The 22,944-nt window shown below is 39.4% G+C and overlaps 2 protein-coding genes across 4 annotated transcripts; one reads left to right on the plus strand and one right to left on the minus strand.

Moving 5' to 3' along the window:
• Positions 1-1,457: 1,457 nt before the first annotated feature.
• On the minus strand, positions 1,458-11,035 carry hnrnpm (heterogeneous nuclear ribonucleoprotein M). 3 transcript variants are annotated; one of them, XM_004067715.3, is made up of 16 exons: positions 10,835-11,035; positions 10,026-10,207; positions 8,627-8,679; positions 7,970-7,977; positions 7,741-7,834; positions 5,908-6,171; positions 5,297-5,450; positions 5,152-5,201; positions 4,999-5,056; positions 4,676-4,783; positions 4,549-4,596; positions 4,380-4,448; positions 4,191-4,292; positions 3,514-4,106; positions 3,373-3,424; positions 1,458-1,880 (listed from the first exon to the last, which is right to left on the minus strand). In XM_004067715.3, exons 1-16 carry the CDS (start codon positions 10,903-10,905, stop codon positions 1,717-1,719), a joined length of 2,070 nt encoding a protein of 689 aa, XP_004067763.1. In that variant the 5' UTR covers positions 10,906-11,035; the 3' UTR covers positions 1,458-1,716. The 3 variants fall into 3 exon arrangements, with proteins under 3 accessions (XP_004067763.1, XP_011472159.1, XP_020557929.1); XM_011473857.3 differs by lacking the exon at positions 4,191-4,292; XM_020702270.2 differs by lacking the exon at positions 8,627-8,679 and having other exon boundaries at positions 10,835-11,027.
• Positions 11,036-13,926: 2,891 nt separating this feature from the next.
• dmap1 (DNA methyltransferase 1 associated protein 1) lies at positions 13,927-21,970 on the plus strand. The gene is made up of 10 exons (XM_011473858.3): positions 13,927-14,354; positions 14,525-14,616; positions 15,439-15,634; positions 15,754-15,912; positions 16,024-16,191; positions 16,308-16,493; positions 16,741-16,812; positions 17,423-17,495; positions 18,921-19,273; positions 21,277-21,970. Exons 1-10 carry the CDS (start codon positions 14,259-14,261, stop codon positions 21,334-21,336), a joined length of 1,455 nt encoding a protein of 484 aa, XP_011472160.1. The 5' UTR covers positions 13,927-14,258; the 3' UTR covers positions 21,337-21,970.
• The last annotated feature ends 974 nt before the right edge of the window (positions 21,971-22,944 follow it).

Consider the following 22,944-nt stretch of genomic DNA (forward strand, 5'->3'; position numbering starts at 1 on the left):
AGAAGACTTAAATAAATCTTCTGATTTTATTAACCAAGTATTACATTCACAAATCTAAATTCAGCAATAAAGCTCCAAATTTTCTTGATTTACTAGCCCAAATTAGATGTTACTTACACTCCATTTCCTCTAGTACAAACAAAAAAGCAATCAAAACATATCACCTTGCTCAGCTTTATAATTTTCAATAAGTTTATTTTCTTGCTTGTATATCCCCTGGCGTTTACTTTGAACTTTTAATGTACAGTTTATTGTTCCTTGTTCTTTTGCTGTATGTCACCTTTGTTCTGAATCAATAAAAAAAAAAGAAAAATGGCGTAAAAGAGAAAAAAGTACTCTTCTTTAATATATTATTTGTATGGTTTTCATCTGCTGCTTAGAATTCGTTGTACTGTAGTTTTTATTTGTAAAATACTGCTGTGTTATTTTAAATTTTGTCACACACACAAAAAAATTAAAACTAATAGATAAACTTATCTTGTTTTTGTTGTTTGTTTTTTACAATGTTCATGGGCAGTGTATCATTATAAACCCCCCCTTTTTTATTTGATCCCATTTGGTAGAGTATAATTGATTTATTTCAAGCATTAAACAAATATTAATGGTTCTAAAAAGATTGATACATCAAACGCATTTCAGATATAATTAATACATTGATTAGAACATAAAGGAACAAATAACTAAGATGTTAGAGCATGGATACATTTTTGGACAAGCAACAATCTAAGTATAGATTAGATTTTGCTGTTGGTGGCAATTCCGTATCCGGGATCAACCATCTTCCAAGATTTTGATTTGATTTAAAATGGTTGCTTTCAAGCAATCAAAGCAAGAATAATGCACACAAAAAATACAATCAGCATTCATACAAAGATGTATCAAACTTAGGATAAATTGGACATGAAATCAAATCTTCCAAGATGCCAACTCACCCCCCGCATAGTAAAGGTGACCTACAGTTGGAACTAGTGAATGAACGACCTACCAGCAGGCTTCACCTCAATCTCATGAGAACTGGTGAGATCAGCTTGGGTATGCAGAGTGACCAATAGTCTCACTTGCAACAAATGCTGAATGTAGAACATCTCCTCTGACAGCAGGCTGGAGGCTACTTTAAGGTGAGTGTGAAAGGTTGTTCCACTTGCAATTCATGTTTTTGCTAGTCTTTTTTTTATGTCAACAACAAACATCAGGAGTATTGGCAAGTTTACTTTGATGCAACCAACAGATCTACTTTTGTTGTTCATCCAACAAATGTGTTTCTTTCAAAGCGCCACATATCAAATGGGTAATTTATTGGAGAGCTAAGCTTCATTACTAAACATAGTTACAAAGTTTTACTTAACACATCTTAAGGACAGTTGTGGAAGTACACAAGTATAATAGTTTAAATATTATATTTGCTTATTAGTGGAACCTGTGGGATCACAAGACTTAAAATGAAGAGAAAAAAACTCTTAAATTGAGATTTTTTTATTTTCAAAACAACCTACAGACCAAAAACAAGTCACAATAGAAGCATGGCAAAAATTAAAAATTTGGTCTCTTAAAATTGAAAAGACAAAAACTAAAAATATGTTCACTGCTACAAACGTCTAACTAAAATGTAATTGTCGTTACAGAAACTACCAAAACAAGAGCAGTGGAGGGAAATTCAGATGAAGCGGTGTTTGGACATTATGGGCTAAAAGAAATGTCCTTGATAAACAGGTTTGCTTATGCATTCCTGTCGATCCTGACGTCGATCTCCCTCCCGTTCAGCCGATAGCCGTTCATGGTCCGGCAGGCACGCTCCGCAGTTTCAGGGCTGTCGAAGCGAACCACACCACAGCCCTTGGATTTTCCATTCTCCATCTTAATATCAGCATACTGGACCATACCTTCAGTAGACCAAAAAGAAAGACAGGAAGTTACTTCATGCTGAGCCAATAAACAGTAATGTGTAGAGACCTTTTACAACAACAGAACTTTCTCAACTAGAGATGTCTGAAGAATTTTAGACACACACCACAAATATTGCAGTTTCCAATGGTGCTTGAATGTTGTTTGTTGACTTCAGCTCAGCATTCAATACAGCCTTTAAGTTAACCACCAAATGTAGATCTACAATTGCATTACGGACATCATGGTTGGCATATCAGGCAAACCTGTTCTATTACAAAAGCATACCACACGGTTGTGTACTGAGCTCCGTCCGCTACTCTCTTTTAGCCCACGACTGCAGATCTATGTAAGGTTTCAAAAGTTTGTAGAAGATAACTACGGTGATTGCTTTCCTTAACCAGACTGCTACAAGGAGGAGGTCCAGAATTCAGGAGACCTGATCGTGTTGGAATATTACTCATAAAATGGGTTGATTTCTGAAACATGCACTTCAAAGGGGCATTATATTGCTTATACCAAGGTCACTTACAATAGAAATAAATATTTTACTTTTATTACTTCAAACTCGTTATTTATCAAGACATTTCCAGCAACTATTTGACACGACTATTTGTCATGGTAATGGCTACAGAGCCCGAACCACCTCACTGCATTTGCAGTGGTACTTAAACTTGACGTCACAAGATAAACAAAGAATCTTTTAAGAGGAAAAATTCACCTCTTAAAAAATATGAGCTTTAACAAGTAAATAACAAGCAAAACCACAATAAAGAAGTTCAGAGATAACATGGACCTCTGAGTCCAGTCAGAAGTGAGAAACAAAAGTCTAAATCGTTTGATTCCTCCTTGTGTTTCATCTCCTCAGATTAGTTTCTCTTTCTTCTGCTACATCCCAGTCTTCGAAATTAAGAAAACTATAAAATCACTCTGATCCTGACTGGGGGATTTTTTTTAGATAAAAAATAAAATAATTCTCATTGGTGTAAAGGTTGGAAGTCTGTTATAATAAACTTCATGAAGCCATTTTTAGTTGTATTTTGATCTTTAACTGTTCCACAATGTGGTGAATTTAAATGAATACATCAAAGTGATACATTTCACAGCAATTATTAAGTTCTTTTAATACCTAGGAAGAGATTTTCTACCCTTTCTTAAAGGCCCAAAGTACTTTACAGTCAAAATATCAGCATACAGAGGAACAGCTTTCCCCCCCTACCAAACTGTCGTTCTTGAACTCTGCTTCCTCTAGACTCCATTCCTTTCCTTCCCTATGCTCTCACTATAACCACTGCAACATTTCATTTGTCTCATCAATATTGCACTTACTCTGTACAAACCCTCTGGAGACATAAGTCTGAATACATCTGGATATACACTTTCATACATCTCTATTGTAAATCTCTGACATTGTACACAGTAACACAACCTGTATTTTATGTTCACCTATTTGTTTTATGACCGAATCGTGAGAATCCACAACTTTCTTACCACAGGTATTGAAGGTATCTTTCAGATTCTTCCAGGTGAAATCAAATGGCAGCTGTCGAAACAAAACAAGGAATTAGGTAAAACCAAGAAAATCATTTCTTTTTAATAAATGAAACATAGCTTAGTGATTCAAGAACGTACATTTCTGACAAAAATTTGACATCCCTTCCTGAGATTGCCACCTCCAGTTCCAGGCCCTGCAGGTCCAGCTCCACCAAAGGAATTTCCACCAAATCCCCGATTCACATCACCAGAACGATCAAACTGACCACCCACACCTCCAGATCCCATCCGATCCATGCCAGAGTTCATGCGGTCCAGGCCGCCAGGGGGAAAGCGATCAATGCCACCCGTGGATCCCATGCGATCGAAGCCGCTTCCCATTCTGTCAAGGCCAGTGTTGCCCATGCGATCCATTCCCATTGGGGAGCTAAAGTCCATGTTGCTACTCATACGATCCAAATTTGTTGAGCCCAAGCGATCAAACCCAGTTGGGCCCATGCGATCCATGCTGGAGGTCATACGGTCCAGACCTGGACCAAGCCTGTCCATCCCCGGCCCCAACCTATCCATCCCAGAGCCCATGCGGTCAAATCCGGTTCCCATCCGGTCCAGGTCAGACACTCGATCCATCCTGTCCATACCCATTCGGTTGTCCATCCCTCCCATGCGATCCATGTTGCCTCCCATGCGATCCATTCCAGAACCCATACGGTCCATACCCATAGAGTTCCCTGGAGAAGAACACAAAAGAAAAATACAGCAGGGTAGAGTCAACCTTCAGTAAGATATACAAGGTGTAAACCAGAAATACTAACCCATTCCTCTTTCAAAGGACTCTCCAAAATTATTGCGAGACATTCCCATTTCATTTCTCCCAAATTCCCTGTCAAAAGCACCACCAATCCCACGGTCCATCTCTAACAATGCAAGAGATGAAACCATTAGAAACGTGAAAAATTTCACGCTTGCTTTGGATTACCCAGCGCCCCACCACATCTACTTACCATTCATTCGACCCATTCCTGAAGAGCCGAAACGGTCCATGTTGTTCATTCCGCCAAAGTTATCCATTCCTAAAGAAAACAATGAAACCAACTCAAAGTGTAAAACTTGAAATATATTAAAATCTTCCTATTTTCTGGGCATATTCTGCAAAATAAACATCAGTCTTGCCTCCTCCCATGCGACCTCCCATGTTGCCAAATCCCATTCCATCCATTCCTAATAAAATAGTTACAACAGTATTAGCTTTAACTTTCATTTTACAGTCAAAATTAATGATCCCAAATAAAATAGCCACCTCCTGGACCCATGTTCCCCATCCCTGCTCCACCGCCTCTGTTGAGCTGAGTAGCGTCAATAGGCTGACCACCAGGTCCCAGGCCTAAACCAATACCACTGAGGCCACCTGTGAAAATGATGTTTCAAGGTTTTAATCCGTGTTCACACAAACTGTCCGAGTAACTTAAACGATTTTTCTACAGAGTGCATCTAAATAATTAGTTCTCTACTTAAACCAAATCAATATAAATTGTCTCTAGCTTTGCAGGACAGTTATAGCCTTTTTGTTTGCTGAGAAAATCAAAACCATTCACTTGAAAATCATCTTTTCGATAGACTTACGAGGCAAAGCAGAAGCTCTGTCTGGGGGTCCAAAGTCTTTGGGAAGAGATTTTTCATCCTGGTAAAATCACAACAAAAGAGATGATCAACATTAAAAAATCCTTCAAATAAAATGTACAAATATGCTCAATTCAACATAAGAGCAGGGCTTACCAGTTTGACATGCATGGTCCTGTTGAATAACAGCTGCCCATTGAACATGGCTATCAAATTGTTAGGGAAAATCTGCTTCCATTACAAAACAACTATATTCTAAATTACACTAAAAGCTAAATTTGTTTTTTTGGCTGAAGGATACAGACAGCTTGGACTGCTTCAATTGGCATTTCGAATGTCACGGTGCCCATGCCTCTGCTTTTCCCATCCTTGTCCTCCAGAATGTCTGTCCTGACAACCATGCCAGCCATGCCGAACACCTCTTTCAGCTTCTTCCAACCAACTTTGTAGTCAAGCTGTTGGAAAAAGAAGCAGTTTTGTAAGGCCAGGCAAGGACTTCTGTATATGTCGTGCACACAATTCTCATTATACTGACAACTAAAAGACAACAGATTGGATAACCCAGACTCTGTTTTTATACATGTAAAAAGGATTTTATGATTTTTATGGCAGTTTCTCACATTTGTTAGAGATGCTAGAAAAAAAAGTCAAAAATATGAAAATTCCAAGCGTTACTAATGAAAGTTTAATTTCTCAAATCAACTGTGTTGTGTAGTTTTTCATTACTTTTAGAGTGGAATTAAGCTTAAACAGAATCAACGCGAGTTAGAACAAATTTCAAACTGGATCATAAAAGTATAAAACCACACAAAATAGATTTAGCAGTTTGACAGAAATACACAGGCCAATCAAAAGCTTTTTTCTTACTGTTACTCATCAAGTGTGTGCAACGAAAAATCTCAGGGAGCTCACATTTGCCACAAATACAGTGCTTCCAATCCTGCCGGCCTGGAGACCGTGAATTATCTCATTGGGGATGTTTGGGTTGTTCATCAGGCTGGGAGGAATGTTGACCATGGGACCACTCGGCCCAGGACCCATGCGTTCCATGCCACCACCCATTCCTCCCAACATGCCACCCATTCCTCCCATACCACCCATACCGCCAGGGCCTACTGGTGGTCCTCCAATTTGACATTTGTTAATCTCCCTTTGTGAAATGATTCCATAAGGATCCTAAAAAATGAACAAAGGGGTACAAGTTGAACAAATCAATTATGCAAGTTATTAATCATTTTTATATTACCGTAAATTCCGGACTACAAAGCGCACCCGATAACAAGTCGCACCCACCCATTTTCACGTGTTTAATTAGTTTTATACATACACAAGCCGCATCAGAGTACAAGCTGCGCATGTGTTAGGCGATATTGTCATCCTGACAGATCACGGCCAGTATCCCAGAGTGAGTGCAATTCATTAGCACATTGTGGGTGGTGCCAGCTTTGCCTCTGGCTCATGTATTTGAGTGTATCGACATCTGTCAAACAGCATGGACCTCTATTCTGTTCACAAGTTCCTCAGTTATGGTGTTTTTATTTCATTTTTTTTTTTACTTATTGACAATCTAGGTATCATACATAAAATTACAAACAGTAACCATATAATCAACATTACATCCCTCAGTTATGATGAGGAAATTTACATCCGCGATTCCACATTTCCCATGAGTCTTAGGGGCTAAAGGCGGGGCCAATGCCCGGCTCGCCATACTGTTGTACGTGTTTAAGAATGAGCAAGTATCAGCAGTGCATGGAGGGGTGAACGGGTACAGCTCTCCTTCCGCTTGTGTCGCGGCAGCGTTATGGGAGTAACAGGGCTGGTTAAAAAACACACCGGTAAAATACAGCAGCGGCGACTGAAAAGCGCGCGCCTCAGCGTGATACGCGCGCCTCAGTGCGGCGCGTGCGTCAGAATTCAGAAGCCTCTGCACTCCGAGGACGCCTCTGCGCTCCGCTCCCGCCCCGCGCGCTCCTTGTCTCCCCTTCCTATCTACTCCGACAGCTCTGGCCAGGGCGGCTTCAAGGAGGAGCACTTTGTTCCCGTTGCGCCGGTGGATGGAGCAAATCGTTTCTGTGCAAAGCAATCGGACTTAATACTGTACGTTTTGTGTATGAGGGGCGGGTGCGTTGTTACGTGTGGGAGCCTTCAGACTGCCATCGGCCCCGCAGCTCAATCAGCAGGAGAAGATGTCTCCAGCTCACACGGAGGCTGTGAGTTTTTCAAAGCAAAATTCTGCTTTTACGGTTTCCTTAGAAACCGTAAACTGAGTGTAAATTCACTCCATGCGCTGTTCTCTCCGTCACGCAGCAAACCGGCTTTTCCAAACCCGTTGGTGACGGTGGACTTTTTTACGCTGCTTTTAACGATTGCTTTTAACTTGAAAGCTTCATCATATTGTAGCGGCGATCTGGTGCACGTTGGATATAATGGCACCAAAGGATTCTGGGATGCGGCCCGGCATGCGTGTTTCATTTTGTTGAACCATGACTGAAGTGTCTAAGACCTGAAGTCAAGTCCATGCTGTTTGGCTGCTTAGAGGTGTGTTGAATATAAATGCCTTGTGTTTGGTGTTAGATAAAGAATTCAAACTATTCACTGAGTTCGAAAGTACGTACATGGCGGCCGCTAATTAAATCCATAAATTAGCCGCGTCACTGAATAAGCCGCAGGGCTGTAAGCGCAGGAAAAAAGTAGCGGCTTGTAGTCCGGAAATTACGGTAATATTTTTATAGTGTAGCTTACCTCTTTCACTTTAAGAGGTCTTCCATTAAGAACGTGCCTGTTCACCTTTTCCACTGCCTTCTTCATTAGTTCATCAGTCCTAAACTCAACCACACTGACCAAAACACATCCAGTTAAAACATCAAACTTGTTCCTTAACATACAAAATGTGCATGCTTTTTAGTGTAGTCATATTTAGTAAAAATAAGAAATACTGTCAAAAACTCAGAGTAGATAAAAAGTTACTCACGCACAACCCTTGATTGTAGTCATCAGGTCAGGCACCCAAAAAGAGTTGAAAAAGGTTTGAAATTAATAACAGTAATGGATTAACAACAAATTTAGTCAGAAGACAAGAAAGAGATCATGCACAAAGTCTACAGCCTTGACAAAATTCCATACTTTGAAAAGGTTTTATCCAATCACTAACAAAACACACCGTTGTATTCAATATAACAGCAGTTATCCAACATCAAAAGGAGCAGTAAAACCCCAAATAGTAATTCAACACCGCTATGGTACTGGAGCAGTAACATTCCAGTTATACAAAAGGCATTATGCTTAACAACCATCTAGCAACTTTATAACAACCTCTTCCAGATTAAAACCCTTAAGGTCACAAGGAGCATATCCAGGAACCAGTAGGGACATTGTCAACTTCTGCAACCCACAGGACTGAATTCGAGAAAAGCTCAAGTCAGTTTTCAAGAGTATCAACCCTTGAGGTTTGCATCAAGTCAGTGCCACGATTAAGACCGAGTAAAACACTTCCAACATGTCTCCAACTGACAAAAATCAACCAAGTTTCTATCTGAACAATTCCCGGGAATGTAAACAAGGAAACCAAAACTGACAAACAAGAGTTTGTCTGGGCTTGTATATTTTATTTGTATGTATTTGCACTTACCCTCGATTTGCCTTCTGCGTCCATTAAGTGTTCCACGTACGTTACCTCACCCACTACAAATCAGATTCCAGAGACGACACACACCAAGGGGAGAGAAGCCGAGAGAACAATGGGGGTTTAGAGCAGAAACAAGGAGGACGGCCGGTGACTGAGCTCAGACTGCAAGTCCTGAGCTTCCCCCAGCACCTCAGCAACACAATTTGGTACAGGTCTACAAAAAGCAAGCTTGGTTCTTTAAAGAAAACAACTTAAAACTTCTTAGTCTGTCCTTTTCACCCGCTGTAGTTCTACCAAGACACCAAAAAACAATAGACTGTGGACACCAACTGCTAAATTGGCCAACTGTTTCGATATGCTACCTTGACAACCACCTAATACATGAAGAAAATTGACAAAAATCGTGATGAACAAAGCCTCCACCCATTTCATTGCAAACCTGAGCATACTTTAACTGGCAGCGCCATGTTTTTGACCCCCAAAATGGACAATATTCTTGATAGCAAGCCCTGCGGAAAAGGACCATTCTTTTAACTACAAGCTATAAATGACCTACTAAAGCAAAGATAAGAGTAAATAAAGTCTGAATTTTAGTTCAGCATCTACCACAGCCACACTTTTTTGGGGATCGCTTGTATTTATAGGACATTGGCAAGAGTCACCAAACCTCTGAGGAGAAGGACAGTACAAAAGAAGTTGCTTTATTTTGTAGACCTGTACCCCAAAAATCATCCACAGCACAAAGCTGTGTTTGCCACAACATGGGGATCTGATGAGTAACATTTGCTTGTCCAAGTCACACCTAAAAAAAGAGAATGCAATTTACTCTACAAACAATTATCAATAAACAAGTTAAAAGCGCTTGGTCAACACGAGGATTGCTTCACTTCGTTGGATTATCGATGACACCAATGATGATCCAGCACTCCTTTGACTACAGGCAACAACTCTTTTATAAACAGATTTAAAGTCATCTTTTCACAATTCAAAGTTGCTGCCGAGCAGGACATTTAAAAGGTCACATCTCTCAAAAACGGTGCATTTTTAAGCTTTACTGGTCGTTACAGGTTGCAATTCATAGAAAAATAAGTCCTTGTTGATCAAATCCAGATTTTCACACTAGTGGCCTCGTTCTCCACAAAAAACCTGATTAAAGAATGGTCAGAATGGGTTGCATGTTCAATTGAACATCCTGATTCACCACCTTTGTACAATTCTGCAGCAACACCTGAGTTGGTGGACAAGAGGCATAATCCTGAACCTTTGTTCCGAGTAACTCACCAAATTCTCAAAACACTGTTTTCCCAATCCTTCAAAGCTGCAGCATCCAAACACTAAAATCGTGGATGCTTACCCTAACTTATGAGCTGGCATGAGCCAGCACCCCATCTGAAAACCTTACCTTTCTCTTTCATCAGGTCTTTAAGGGTTTGCCATTTCACATCATAGGGAATGTTGCTGACAACCACACGGTATCGTTTGTTTATGTTGCCGTAGGGTTCATATCGGCCTCCTCCGCCCCTCTTCTGGGGTCTCTCCTTCCTGCTTTGGTTGGAGTCAGAATTGGCTTTTCCATTCATTTCTCTAAATTAGAAAAGTTAATAGTCAAAAAACCTTTTTTTACACACATTGCTAAGTGAATAAAACATATTAAACAATAAGTGTTTAAATTACAATACATTAGTAACTATTTTAGGCATTATTCGTCTTTCTTCAACATAATAGCAGGGTAAAAAGATGCAAAAACAAGGCTAGTCTTCGGTGCATGATCATCATCATCATGGAGCGTGGATTGCTAACAGCCGTTATAATATTTTATTTATACCAAAACTTCTACATAGTTTTATAGTTTAAAAAACAACTTAAAGCACGCAAATGCAAACTTTTCAAATGTGCTTGTTAATATATTTAAGTACTGGAACTTGTAACGGCTTGAAAGGCTGCGCTTCAACCACATGGTTAGGCCGCGAGCCAGTCTCAAAGTAAAGTGGGCCCTACTCCTCCCCCGTTCTAACAAAAGCTTCGCAGCAACACAAAAACACGCGTTTAAATAAATGTATATGAAATAACCGACTGTAGCATGTGTTTTATTTTATGCAGTATCCGATCTTTGGCCAGTCGTTTGCATGGGTTATTAAGACGGAGTACCATTTCTGCTAACGACGTTAGTCGGTCTTGCTAGCTTCTTACAACAAAGGCATTCGGGCTCACCCCTGCTGCTGCTCCTGCTGCTGCTCCTGGCTCGCATTCTCGATCGTGATTTCGGCCTGCTCGTTAGACATTTTCACTGGGAAAAGTGTGCCTTACCAAAAACAATTACGCAGCAAACTGCTTTTAGAATCGAACAACAGAAACGATTCCCTAGTCGCTGTGCTGAAAATGGCGGACGACTGCCCTACTATAAAAAAAATCTTCTTCTTCTTCTCATGGTTTAAATGGCGGGAGGCACCAACAACAAGGTGCATTACCGCCACCTACCGTATTGGAGTATGGATCGGCGTGGGGGACTACCTAACTTTAAAAAATAAATAAATAAACAAAACTATATTCTCCTCAATTATCTGGTTCTGCTCAAAAAACCTATAATGCACCATTTAAATTTTCCTCCCCTCCCAAAAGCTTCTTCAAACTCAGCCGTTCACCCTCTGGCAACCGGACTCTTCTCCAGCTTTCTTCTTTCTTCCCCATTCAATTCACAATGACACAAAACGTGCTCCACTGATTCTTCCCCTTTCCTGCAATCACACAAACCAGTTGGATTTCCCCCTATCAGATGTAATGTATTATTTAGAGCAGTGTGTGCTATCCTCAATTGTGATATTATGCCGTGATCTCTGGTGTTTACTCTGATATTCATACCTTTCCCTACTTTGTCTTGAATACTGAATAGATGTCGACCTTTCCTCTCCGTTTCCCATTGTACCTGCCATTCTTCCAAAATACGCCTCCTAATAATCGCCCTAATCTCCGTTCTGCCTAAAGGAATTTCCATCTCTGTCGCCCGTTTCAACGCCCATTTTGCCAGAAAATCAGCCATTTAATTTCCCTCCAACCCCCTATGTGCTGGTACCCACTTAAATCTGATGCTTATCTTCAATTCTTCCAACCTGAATAAACTCTCATAAATCTTATACATTCGATCTGACCTTCTATCGGAAGAAAAATATTTCAAGGACATCAATGCTGATAATGAGTCTGAACAAATGATACCATCTCTAATTCTATTCTGTTCTAACCAGTGTAAACTAAATGATATTGCAAACATTTCAACTGCAAAAACTGAAAGATCCTTTGATGTTTTGATTCCAACATATTTCCCCGATGTAAGGATACAGAAAGAAAAACCAGTCCTCTTTGTTTCTGGGTCTTTAGATCCATGTGTATATGGGAATAAATGAGGCATGTAACGTGTCTAAACTGTCTGCTGGGATTTCATCCCAGTGTCCCTTCCATTTGCTACTCTCCATCTACCCGTGGAGATAAAAATCCACTTGCACGGTTGGAAAACCCCAGAAAGGAGTGGCCTGGTACAAAAACGTCTTTACTATGGTTTTACCATGAATCTTTGTTTCTCTCACTAATCTAGCTAATTTCCAAGCAACACTTTTGTTTTTCCCAATACCACTTTCCCAACAGGGAACAATGGCTTTCATAACCATGTGCTCTTCAACTGCACAACCCTGTATGTTCACCCAATAATGAAGTAGCAGTTGCCTAACTCTGAGATTCAATGGCAGATCCCCCATTTCAACTTATGATGACACAGCAGGAGTTGACCTCATAGCCCCAGTAAACATTCTCAACGCCTGATTTTGAATTACCTCTACCTTATGTAACAGAGTTTTGCAAACTGAATTATAAACAATAATTCCATAATCTGGGACAGTATATTTGTCTCAATTCCTGTGCACTAGCTTCCCACCCAGTGCCTTTCAAGCATCTCATAATATTTATGACTTTCTTACATCTCCCTACTCTCTCTTTCCCCATCAGGGGTAACAACCTATCAGTTGAGGATGAGTTGCATGGTTAACATGGCAATGTTTTACGCCGGATGCCCTTCCTGACGCAACCCTCTCAATTTATCCGGGCTTGGGACTGGCACAGAAGCAGAGAAGGGAATAGGGAGCAGCCCGGATTCGAACCTGGTTTCAAGGATGGAAGGTGATGCAGACCAACACGAGCTAAACCGGCTCCCCTTGCATCTCCCTACTATACTATCAATATTCTCTCTCCATTTCAATTTTGTATCAAATATAACTCCAAGATACCTAAAACTATGCACTTGCTCCAATACTTCTCCAAATCATTTTCAGTTCAAAACAGTTTCACGTTTGATTCAATAAAGTTCATTGTGTCTAAAAATTTAACTGAGTTCTTAAATGATTTTTTATCAGACACGGTTTTTTTTGTCAAACGTACCTCACCATGTCAACTCATTAATGTCCAAATGTTTCGCCGCTGCTTTCACAATGATTTGTATTCTTTTCATTTTAGTTTCCACTTAGTTACCATCCTTGCATTTAGAATCAGAATCCTTTTATTGTCACATGTACATCTTTTACACTGACATACGATATATGTTCCAGTGTGTTCCATTTATAACTCCAGCCACAAGCGTGACCAGCTTCTTCAAATCTAACCAAACTCTCCCCTCAACATTCCTGTCCTGTATACTATCTGACTCCTGTCTCCTTTACATACAGCAGAAATGTGTCCAAATCTCTGGCAGTGAAAACATCTAATGGGTTTAGGAACATATTCCCTCCTCACACCATCACACTTAATGTCCTTGCTTTTCTTATTTCTGCCCCTCGTAGGTTAGCTTTGAGTTCTGTAATGGACATCTCCACGGGTAAGCCCCAAATCACTCCTCTTGGCCCCTGACCTCCCAGTTCTACCTTGCTCATACTAAGAACTTTATGTTTCCCCACTTCTCTCATTTTATAGGCCTTGTCCCTCTGCTCCTCACTTCTACAAACAATCAACTGGTTCCCATCTCTCAAGACTCTAGCGAGTTTATAATCCCCCACTTGATTCTTCAGGATAGTCGTCAGTTTTATCGGGCTCAAAGAACCCTTGTCCTTCAGAAAATCTCAGAATTTTATTTTTGAGTCAAAAAATGCAGCTTCATTTTGAAAATGAAAAAGCATTTCTGGTTTTGACTTTGCTTTTTATTTATGCTACAGAATCGCTTCGATAGAGAAATGTGTCTCTTAACCCCAATTTTAAATTTTCTCCTTATGGCTTGTGGGTGTCGCCACACCACAAGGGGGCGACTCCCAACTTATTGTGCGGGTCGAGACTGAATGGATCGACTCCCGACCGGAAGTTGTTGATTGGTTTTTAGCTAACCGTTGTCCGGTCTTTATGAAATAACTAGTTAATTTTCTTCGTTATTGCTCTAGGTATTGCGTATTCTGAGAATCTTTATTACATTCATTAAAAATAGTAACAGTTTATTGTCTGGCTATATATTATTTTTAATATAACAGTGGCTTGTGATTACGGTATGGTAGCGTTAGCCTTTAGCTAGAATCGCTCTACATCATTCACTGAATGGAGCGGCGCTTTTAAATGCACTGGTTCGTGCAGACAGGTTTAATAGCATATAAGACAGAGAGATAGAAAAAACATGGCTACTGGTGCTGATGTTAGGGATATTCTTGAGCTGGGCGGAGGAGATAATGACGGTCCTATCAGCAAGAAAGACCTCATCAACTCAGATAAGGTAGAAAAACTAACGTTTTAATATTTCCTCTCACATTCTGTTCTGTGCAGTTTATTTAACTATGGCATTCAAATATTGCTAATATCTAAGCTATGCAACCCTAACCCCAATTTTTTTATTAAAAATTTCTGTCCTGTTTCGTTAACAAATGTCTCCTCCGTTTCTTTAAGAAAAAAACAAAGAAGGCAACGGAAACACTGACCTTCAAGAGGCCAGAGGGAATGCACAGAGAGGTCTATGCTCTTCTCTACTCGGACAAGAAGTATGGATTATTATTATTTCAATGTTTTGTACTTCTGTACAAAATATAGCTTGTTTAAAAAAAACAATACAGTCTAAGTTTACTGTGATTTTTAGAGACTTCCAGATAACATGTACAAGTTTGACACTTTTTTTTATGGTTCATTTATTTATTTATTTTTACCATTTTTTTTCTCCTTACAATTAACTATTGAACAAAAAATAATAGTTTATATTGTATGGTCACTCTGGGATTGCTTTTTGAAAGTCTTTATATTTTTTTTTAATTTTTGAACAGTTTCTCCCTGTTCTTCCCTTTTTCCTGTTTTTTAATTTACCTCTTTTTTTTTTTTTTTAGAAAAATTGAATTGTAATATCTTTCAGTGTTTCTCAGTAGTGTGAACCTTTCTTATTGAAACGTTCACACCATAAAAAAAAATAAACAATTAAATAAACTAGATATATTTGCATTATATTTTAATTCATGTTGTTGGTTAGTTGTCTAATTTAAACTGGACTTTAAAATGCATAAAGTTGGATAAATAGTGGGATACGTTAAGTAAAACACAGGTGTGTTTTAGAGGTAGAGGTAGTAGTAGAAAACAGTCCCGCCCACAACTCAAAGGCAAATCTCTAATGAACTACTGGTATTCTACTGAAACTATGTCCTAGAAAAAGACAGGTTTTTTGATTTTTTCCTAAAAAAAAAAAAAAAAAAAGGCGTAATAACGATTAAAAGACCACTGGAGACGCTTTTATTATAAATTAGATTGGGACTTTAACAAATCCTGTTAAAAATAGGTCATCAGTTCAGTAGCCTAAATATTTAGCTGTTTGTCCACAGAGATGCCCCCCCTCTGCTACCCAGTGATACAACTCAGGGCTACAGAACTGTCAAAGCCAAGCTAGGCTGTAAAAAGGTACGACCCTGGAAATGGATGCCTTTCACAAATCCAGCCCGAAGGGATGGAGCCATTTTCCACCACTGGAGACGAGTGGCAGAAGAGGGCAAGGACTACCCGTTTGCTCGCTTCAACAAGGTACGGTTGAAAAAGTCTCATTTTCAGCTATGCTGTAACTCAATAAAGGCACACATGAGGTCTATAGTGATTCCCATGGATAGTTTTATTTCAGTATTTGTGTTTTACTGTGTTTTTAGACGGTGCAAGTACCAGTGTACTCCGAGCAGGAGTATCAGATGTATCTCCATGATGATGGTTGGACTAAAGCAGAGACGGACCACCTGTTTGACCTCTGCAAGCGATTTGACCTGCGCTTTATAGTTGTTCATGATCGCTATGACTACCAGCAGTACAGAGTAATGTCAAATCCCTCATCTCTTTCAAAACAATTACCACAAAGCAAAAAAAGATAATAACTTTTAGTTAAACACAGGTTTGTAGCCACTTTTTTTTGTTTAATTTTACAGAAACGCTCCGTGGAAGACTTGAAGGAGCGATATTACAGTATTTGCGGTAAACTGACCAAAGTTCGGGCAGCAACTGGGACGGAGCCCAAAATATACATTTTTGATGCTGCTCACGAGAGGCGACGTAAGGAGCAGCTTGATAAGCTTTTTAACCGCACACCAGAGCAAGTAAGTCATGTACCTGAATGTTGTTGCAGTGCAGCCAAGTGTAGCCAAATCTGCCACCCAATCACAAAGCAGGTGTTCAAAGTGCTCAGTTTGCATTTCTCCTGTGTTTCCTGCAGGTGGCAGAAGAGGAGTATCTTATTCAGGAGCTAAGGAAGATTGAAAACAGGAAGAAAGAGCGGGAGAAAAAGGCTCAAGATTTGCAGAAACTCATCAAAGCAGCGGACACAACTACAGAATTGAGACGAGCTGAAAAGAGAGTTTCTAAGAAGAAGATTCCACAGAAAAGAGAAACAGAAAAACCGGTACGTGATGCAACCAAACATATTGATTGGAACAAACTACTGTGGAAACCAATTATGTCTATGAAAATAGGCTTCATTCAAATCTATCATTAAACTAAAAGTTACCGGTTTTCCTTATTAAAACACTTGTTCAACCTTTCCTTGTGTCGAGATGAGTTTTAAATTCTGTTTTATAGTTTTTGTGAGAAGGTTGCTCCTTAAAACGACTTCATTTCTGTTTCAACTGCTGGTGTTTGTTCTTCTGTAGGCTGTTCCAGAGACTGCGGGCATCAAGTTCCCCGACTTTAAATCAGCTGGTGTCACCCTGCGGAGTCAGAGGGTGTGTAGAGCTTCCTATTGCTGTTGTGACTCCAAAACTGTCCGCGTTATACCGCTTTTTGACTGTCTAATCTATAAAAAAAAAAAAAAAAAAAAAAGGAATAATGTGAATCAAAAACCAAATTTCAACTGTATTAGTCAAAATGAATGCTGTTAGTTTTGTTTTTTGGTGTTGTTGAGTTGATGTTAAACTGATTTAAAAAAGAAATTCACATTTTTAAATCAACATCATTTCAATGGGATTAACTTTAGAAAAAAGGAATGCTTGATGCTTCACCTGATATATGTGTGCAAAAGCACTTAAGACCTCCATTTCTTATCATCATTGTTATGATTAATTCAGCTGCTGACCAGCTAATATCTGTGAAGCCAGCAGGAAGACTCCCATTCATCTTCAAGACTGATGAGGGGCGGCTGCTCTCTATGGAAAGTGCATTAGCTCGGCTAAAGAAGTGGAGAGCCCCTCTTGCTAATCAGTCAGAAAGAGTTCAGTGGATAAAGACGTTTTGATCTGGACCAGTGAAGTGCATTTCATATGAGTTAAAACTCCAGAGGTGGAGCTGTTTATCCTCGTAGCACTGATGCCGTCCGTCCGTCTGTGTGTTCTGTAGATGAAAATGCCGAGCTCAGTTGGGCAGAAAAAAATCAAGGCTATCGAGCAGATCCTGGTAGAGCAAGGAGTGGGTGAGTACCAAGAAACATTTGCAATATGCTCACATTTACTTTTGCATTTATAATTTTCCTGTTCAGCAAAGCGTGAGCTCGGCTTAGGAAGAAAGTTGCAACTGAGTTCAGCTTTATGAAAAAGGAGCTGAACTCAGAGTTTTAGTGTTTTTTTTTTAAAAATGTTTAGTGGAGAAAAAATGTGTGGAAACCCAATCATCTGAGGGTTTATAAATCAGGATATAACAATAAATAAAATGCAAATTTGGTGTTTGTTAGATATTTAAAATGAGGGAATATGTAGCGGCAAGTGAACAACGCCTGATTCTTTACTGCATTAATAAGATACAGTGGAAGATCTTATTACACTATATCTTCACAGAAGCCACTTTTTCAGATTAAGCTACACCACTCCGTTCTTTTAGACCCCAAACTTTTCAAATAAGCCCATGTTATTTTACTGTCATTTATAAATCAAATAGATTATGTTAAATGAGGATTATTTAGTTATTTGGGGATTTTTTGCAGTATCTCTGAGCAGAAGTCAAAATTAGGAGGGTAGTTATTGTCTTTAATACCTTTTAACCTGCATGAAAAAAACAAATCAAGTTATCTTAACTCCCCCTGTATTCTAAAATAAGAATTTATTTTAAAGGTCTGTACATTACGTCCTTATAAATCCATTTGTTACAATTGGTTATATTTACACTCTAGATTTACACCGAAAAGAAGAGTACCTTACCTGCTACTTTTAGTTTGTTTTTTTTTTGGTTTATGCTAAATTAATATTATTAGTTTTTTCCTCCTCTAATTTGAAAAAGCAGAATTTTGGTTTTAAGGATCTTCTGAAGTTAAACCGTTCACTTGAAGATGAGATTTTAATGTCAGACACGGGTTGGTTTAACATACCTGTCATGTTTACATGTCAGGTATGTTAAACCAACCCGTGTTTGATAACAAAAGAACCAAGAAGTCAGTTAATAATTACAGACACTATGAACTTTATTGCACTAATGATATTTTGAACCATTTCGAATGAAGCAGATGGCAGTGAAGTCATTTTTTAGCAAATCAGAGATGCTGGTCTTTACTTGAGCAAACGTGTAGAAGGTGTGTTTAAGTCATAGAAGAGAATTATGTTTGCACAATAACTGTCTTGTCTCTCTCTCTCTCTATACATACATATATGTCTGTGTCCTGGCCTTTAGTTTTTGAGGAGGTTTATGATTCACGATCCAAAAATAAAAGGTCAAATGTTTGCTTTTAAGCGAGAATTATATTTTTCTACGCAATCAGATCACTTCTTAGTTTACTATATTTTTTGCTGGGCTTTACAAATGACTGCAGGTTTTTTATGTATTTCATTTGTAATATTGCAGTAGTATTCTCACAATGGTAAATACGTTTTTTTCACTTTCTGCTTCTTCTTTGCTTCTCTGGATCTAGATCTGAACCCGATGCCTACAGAGGAGATAGTTCAAATGTTTAATGAACTTCGCAGTGACCTGGTGCTGCTGTATGAGCTGAAACAAGCTCACAGCAACTGTGAGTACGAGCAGCAGATGCTGCGTCACCGCTACGAGGCCCTGCTGAAGGCTGGCAGCGCGGTTGGCTGCGGTGGCATCCCCATGTTGGGACCGAGCGCCGGTTCACAGGGTGGGGAACTCAACACCCTGAACAGCAACGCATCGTCCACTCCGGGGCCCGAAGCTCAGTCTTGGCTGAGTGCCGACGACATCAAGGTGGAGGCCAAGGAGCAGATCATTGATGTTGTAGGAGCACCGCTCACTCCTAACTCGGTGAGTCCGTGTGGATCAGACCCAAAGTTTTCCAAATGTACCGTCTGTTCTCATTTTCTTACTTGGGTTCTAACTGTAGCAGCTCATGTCCTGACAGAAACAGCGTGTGGACATTCAAATTGTAGAGTGGATATCTGCTGATTGACGTCTTTAGCCATAGTTCTCCTCAATCAGCCTCACTTATTCCAAAATAGTCCTGCAAAATTATTCTTCATCAATTTTCACATGTATGCCAAGATAAATGAGAATGTAAAAAACATCAAGAATGTAACTTAATATTGGATATAAACATGTTGCAATGCTGTTGAAATGGTTTTGATTATTGGCATGATTTATAGATCCTCTCTTTAAGTTTAGGACACAAGAAATGGAATAGCAAACTGATCGACTTACAAGCATTTGATGAGGGTTCAATTCCTCTCAAAAAGCAATAGCACAACGTAAAGCTACAAATGTCTCGTCAATCTACATGACCAGGAAAAACCTTTTTTCCACAGCAAAAATAGGCCCTCTAGAAATAATTCAAAGAGTCTTCACATTTAAAAAATGTTCTTTAAATGAGCATAAATGTGCCAAAATGAAAAAAACATTTTTGTCAATAAAACATGTTTTCTTAAACTAAGATTATTTTGAAAAACTTTCTTGACGAGGTTATTCTTACATTTTTTTATAATTTCTTAAGATGTAATCATCAGGAGGTTTTTTTCTCCGTTTCCTTGTCCTTGTACACAACTGTAATGTAAGTCTTTACTTCATGCAAATTATGGTCAGTGATTAGAAACAAAACCCAGAAACTAATTTTTATTCTTTGTTTTATGGGTGAATTTCTGCTCTATGAGAAGAATAAAGTTCAATTTTTTATTTTTGTTTGAAATTTCTTTCTTTGGAAGATTTAAACAAGCGTCCACATTGTCCTTTTCCATTTCGTATTCGTACGAAATGTGTTTGAGCCCCAAACACACAGATCTGTCGATAAATATGCACACACACACAATGACATTACAGTTTGTGAGACTATCACATCCCAGAGTTCATGCTTTCTTGATGATATAAACCCCAGACCTGTTGTTTGGTGGTATTTACCTGCAGCGTTTGAGCACACCTGTCCATGTGTCTCTTACTGGTTTCCATGTCAAACCAGTAAGTTAGATACAAGCTGCCCTGCAGTTCTCAACTTTTTGTATCCAAGGCTTAAGAGTTCAGTGAGTTTGTTCTAGAATTGTCTTTTGATTGGCACCATTTAAACGAGGAACAAACCCCCCCCCCCAATATTCCAAACAAGAAATAGCTGCTGGCTCCAAGAAGCCAAAATCCCATAGATTTCTATAGAGAAATAAACAGCTGTGACTCGGTCACTTTATTGGTCAGAAGAACCGTTCTTGCTCTGCCACATTTTTTCCCCTATCTCGTCTTTATATCAAGTTCAAGTTATAAACCAGCCAATCAGATGCCTCAATTAAAGCACGTGGTGCTCGCTGGCCCCCGCATCCAACGTCCGAAATGTTTAAACAACAGATTTTGTTTATCCCTTTTAAAGTGGCAGGTGTGTGGAGTTCCAACACGCTGACTTCTTATTGGTGAGTGGTTGCCATAGAGACAGTGACTTGGACCAAGACACGCTTACTGACGTCGTCTGGCTCAAACACATCGCCATCCATATTGCAAAAAACATGGTAACTGAATTCATTTGGTTGGAGCTGAGAGTACATTTTCTTTGGGGGACGTCACACTCACTCAGTCCAGTTCTCATACATACACAGTCAGTGATTGGCATCTGTCTTTTTTCCGGATCTAATGGCTGAACTCTGGCTCCTTGTTGTGGGACTCCCCACTATTGTTTTGTGGTTGGAGATCAGCTTGAAGGCATAAACAAAGCCATTATCATGGAGCGTCGGTGTGCTGCTGCAGCTCAGGTTCAGATACCTGGGACCTCACCTGGGTGAGCAGACAGCCACTGAATCTGGACATACGCCACCTTGACCGTCTTCTGTCTTTCATTGCAGCGCAAACGGAGAGAATCGGCATCCAGCTCATCGTCTGTGAAAAAAGCAAAGAAGCCTTAATGAGTGCCGGGACAGCCTGAAGAACAGTGGGGGGGTCGCACGTTCTGATGACTGGGGAGAGTTATGCCCGGCCAACACGGACACAACTGAACCGGACACTATATTACTGTCTATTTACACAGAAGCAACTGTGTCTGTGCACACGCACACAGACCTACACCTCACTTACTAACTAGATCTTTCCAAACCCTCTCCATCTGGCTGTGACAAAGGCGACGACTGAGTGACATTTCATTCCATTACTGCTCGTCTCCCTTCCTCCACCACTGGTCGACCTGAGATGTGGCGAGTGCAACTGTAAATTGCCAGTCTGAGCTAATCGGGACATTGGGAAGAAGGTGGGAATGAGCGGGTAATTGAAATGAATTGGAATGACAGAGTTAGGGAGCGGGTGGACCTGCAGCCAAAATGCTCATTTGAGCGTTCTAAGGGTTGTTATTGCTTAGGGTTTTCCTGTGTAGCCTAATCATATTGTAGTGTTTACTGGAGATGTGTTTTGATATTAGCCCACAGAGGGGGTGGCTGTCTCCACCCGCTGCCCTTTCTTCACATTTAGGAACAGATTGATTCTTCTCTCAGGTGACATTGAAAATGCTACAGCTCATTGTTGAATAAATTCGTTTTTTTTTTCTAACTGCTGTTTCGGTGTTTCCTTCTTTGCCTTTTCAGCCTCAGCCACAATGGGTTTGCATTCTGGGTAATTGGGGCTGAATCCACATTTGTTGGGGAATTTGTAAGATCACGACATTCTTACCTCACCTGTCATCTAAGTTAAGTGACAACTAATGACTTCATTAATATGATAATTAAGCACAGCAACTGAAACTTCATTAGGTGCCCCTCATAATATTGCTAATTGCATGTCAATTATACCAGTTAGCCTACTTAGACATTAATTTCTATGCAAATTTTACAGTTTGCCAGATGAAGGGAGCGCGGTTGTCTGTGTGTATGCGCAATTTTATGCTACTGGTGGACCTTTTAAACAAATTAATGTAGCTATTGCGTCATTTATTTAAACAATTGTGACCTTTTCTGTTCATTTTTGGTGAAAAATGTATTTTTGTTCAAAGAGCCTTAATAGTGTTTTAGGGCCAAAAAAAAAACAACCTAAAAAAACAGGATAACTTTTGCTTCTGTCTGCAGAAATGAGCTTTTTAGATGAATGGTTAAATTGATACTTTGCAATCGTATTTAAATGCAATGACATATTTACTCTCTTTTAGGACGATTTTTTTTTCAAAATTAATGATTTAAAATAAACTAAATTTTAAATCAATCAGTCAGAATTTGTATGAGTTTGTTGAGATAGTTACATTTTTTTTTTGCGTTTAACGAGAGATTAAAATTAATTTCCATAATTGTAACTTGAAATGCATATTTTTAACACTCAGTTCAACAACTTTTGAATAATTTATTTCTCTCCAATCATTTCTTTTTATACATCCTCCTAACTTATCAGGCAAGTTGGAGGAATTGAGTCAAACTGTCGTTTTTTCCCCCTAAATTTTGTCATGATTTTAACGAAGATTAAGCTGTTTTTCATATTTCCTCCTGTTGACTATATGCTTGGAAATTGCATTAACCCTCATTTTTAGCTGTAGGTTT

The sequence above is a fragment of the Oryzias latipes genome, chromosome 4 (assembly GCF_002234675.1).
Source record: "Oryzias latipes chromosome 4, ASM223467v1".
Lineage (NCBI taxonomy): Eukaryota > Metazoa > Chordata > Actinopteri > Beloniformes > Adrianichthyidae > Oryzias > Oryzias latipes.

What these genes read in the sequence shown, in the direction of transcription:
- hnrnpm (XM_004067715.3), bottom strand. Translation starts at nt 10,905, where the DNA reads ATGTCTAACGAGCAGGCCGAAATCACGATCGAGAATGCGAGCCAGGAG. An exon ending in TGAAGCAGTCCAAGCTGTCT is followed by an intron (nt 5,202 to 5,296) that starts GTATCCTTCAGC and finishes ACAATTTGATAG; the next exon opens with CCATGTTCAATGGGCAGCTG. An exon ending in GGGGAACATGGGTCCAGGAG is followed by an intron (nt 4,597 to 4,675) that starts GTGGCTATTTTA and finishes CTATTTTATTAG; the next exon opens with GAATGGATGGAATGGGATTT.
- dmap1 (XM_011473858.3), top strand. Translation starts at nt 14,259, where the DNA reads ATGGCTACTGGTGCTGATGTTAGGGATATTCTTGAGCTGGGCGGAGGA. An exon ending in CGTTTGCTCGCTTCAACAAG is followed by an intron (nt 15,635 to 15,753) that starts GTACGGTTGAAA and finishes CTGTGTTTTTAG; the next exon opens with ACGGTGCAAGTACCAGTGTA. An exon ending in CCTGGTAGAGCAAGGAGTGG is followed by an intron (nt 17,496 to 18,920) that starts GTGAGTACCAAG and finishes CTCTGGATCTAG; the next exon opens with ATCTGAACCCGATGCCTACA.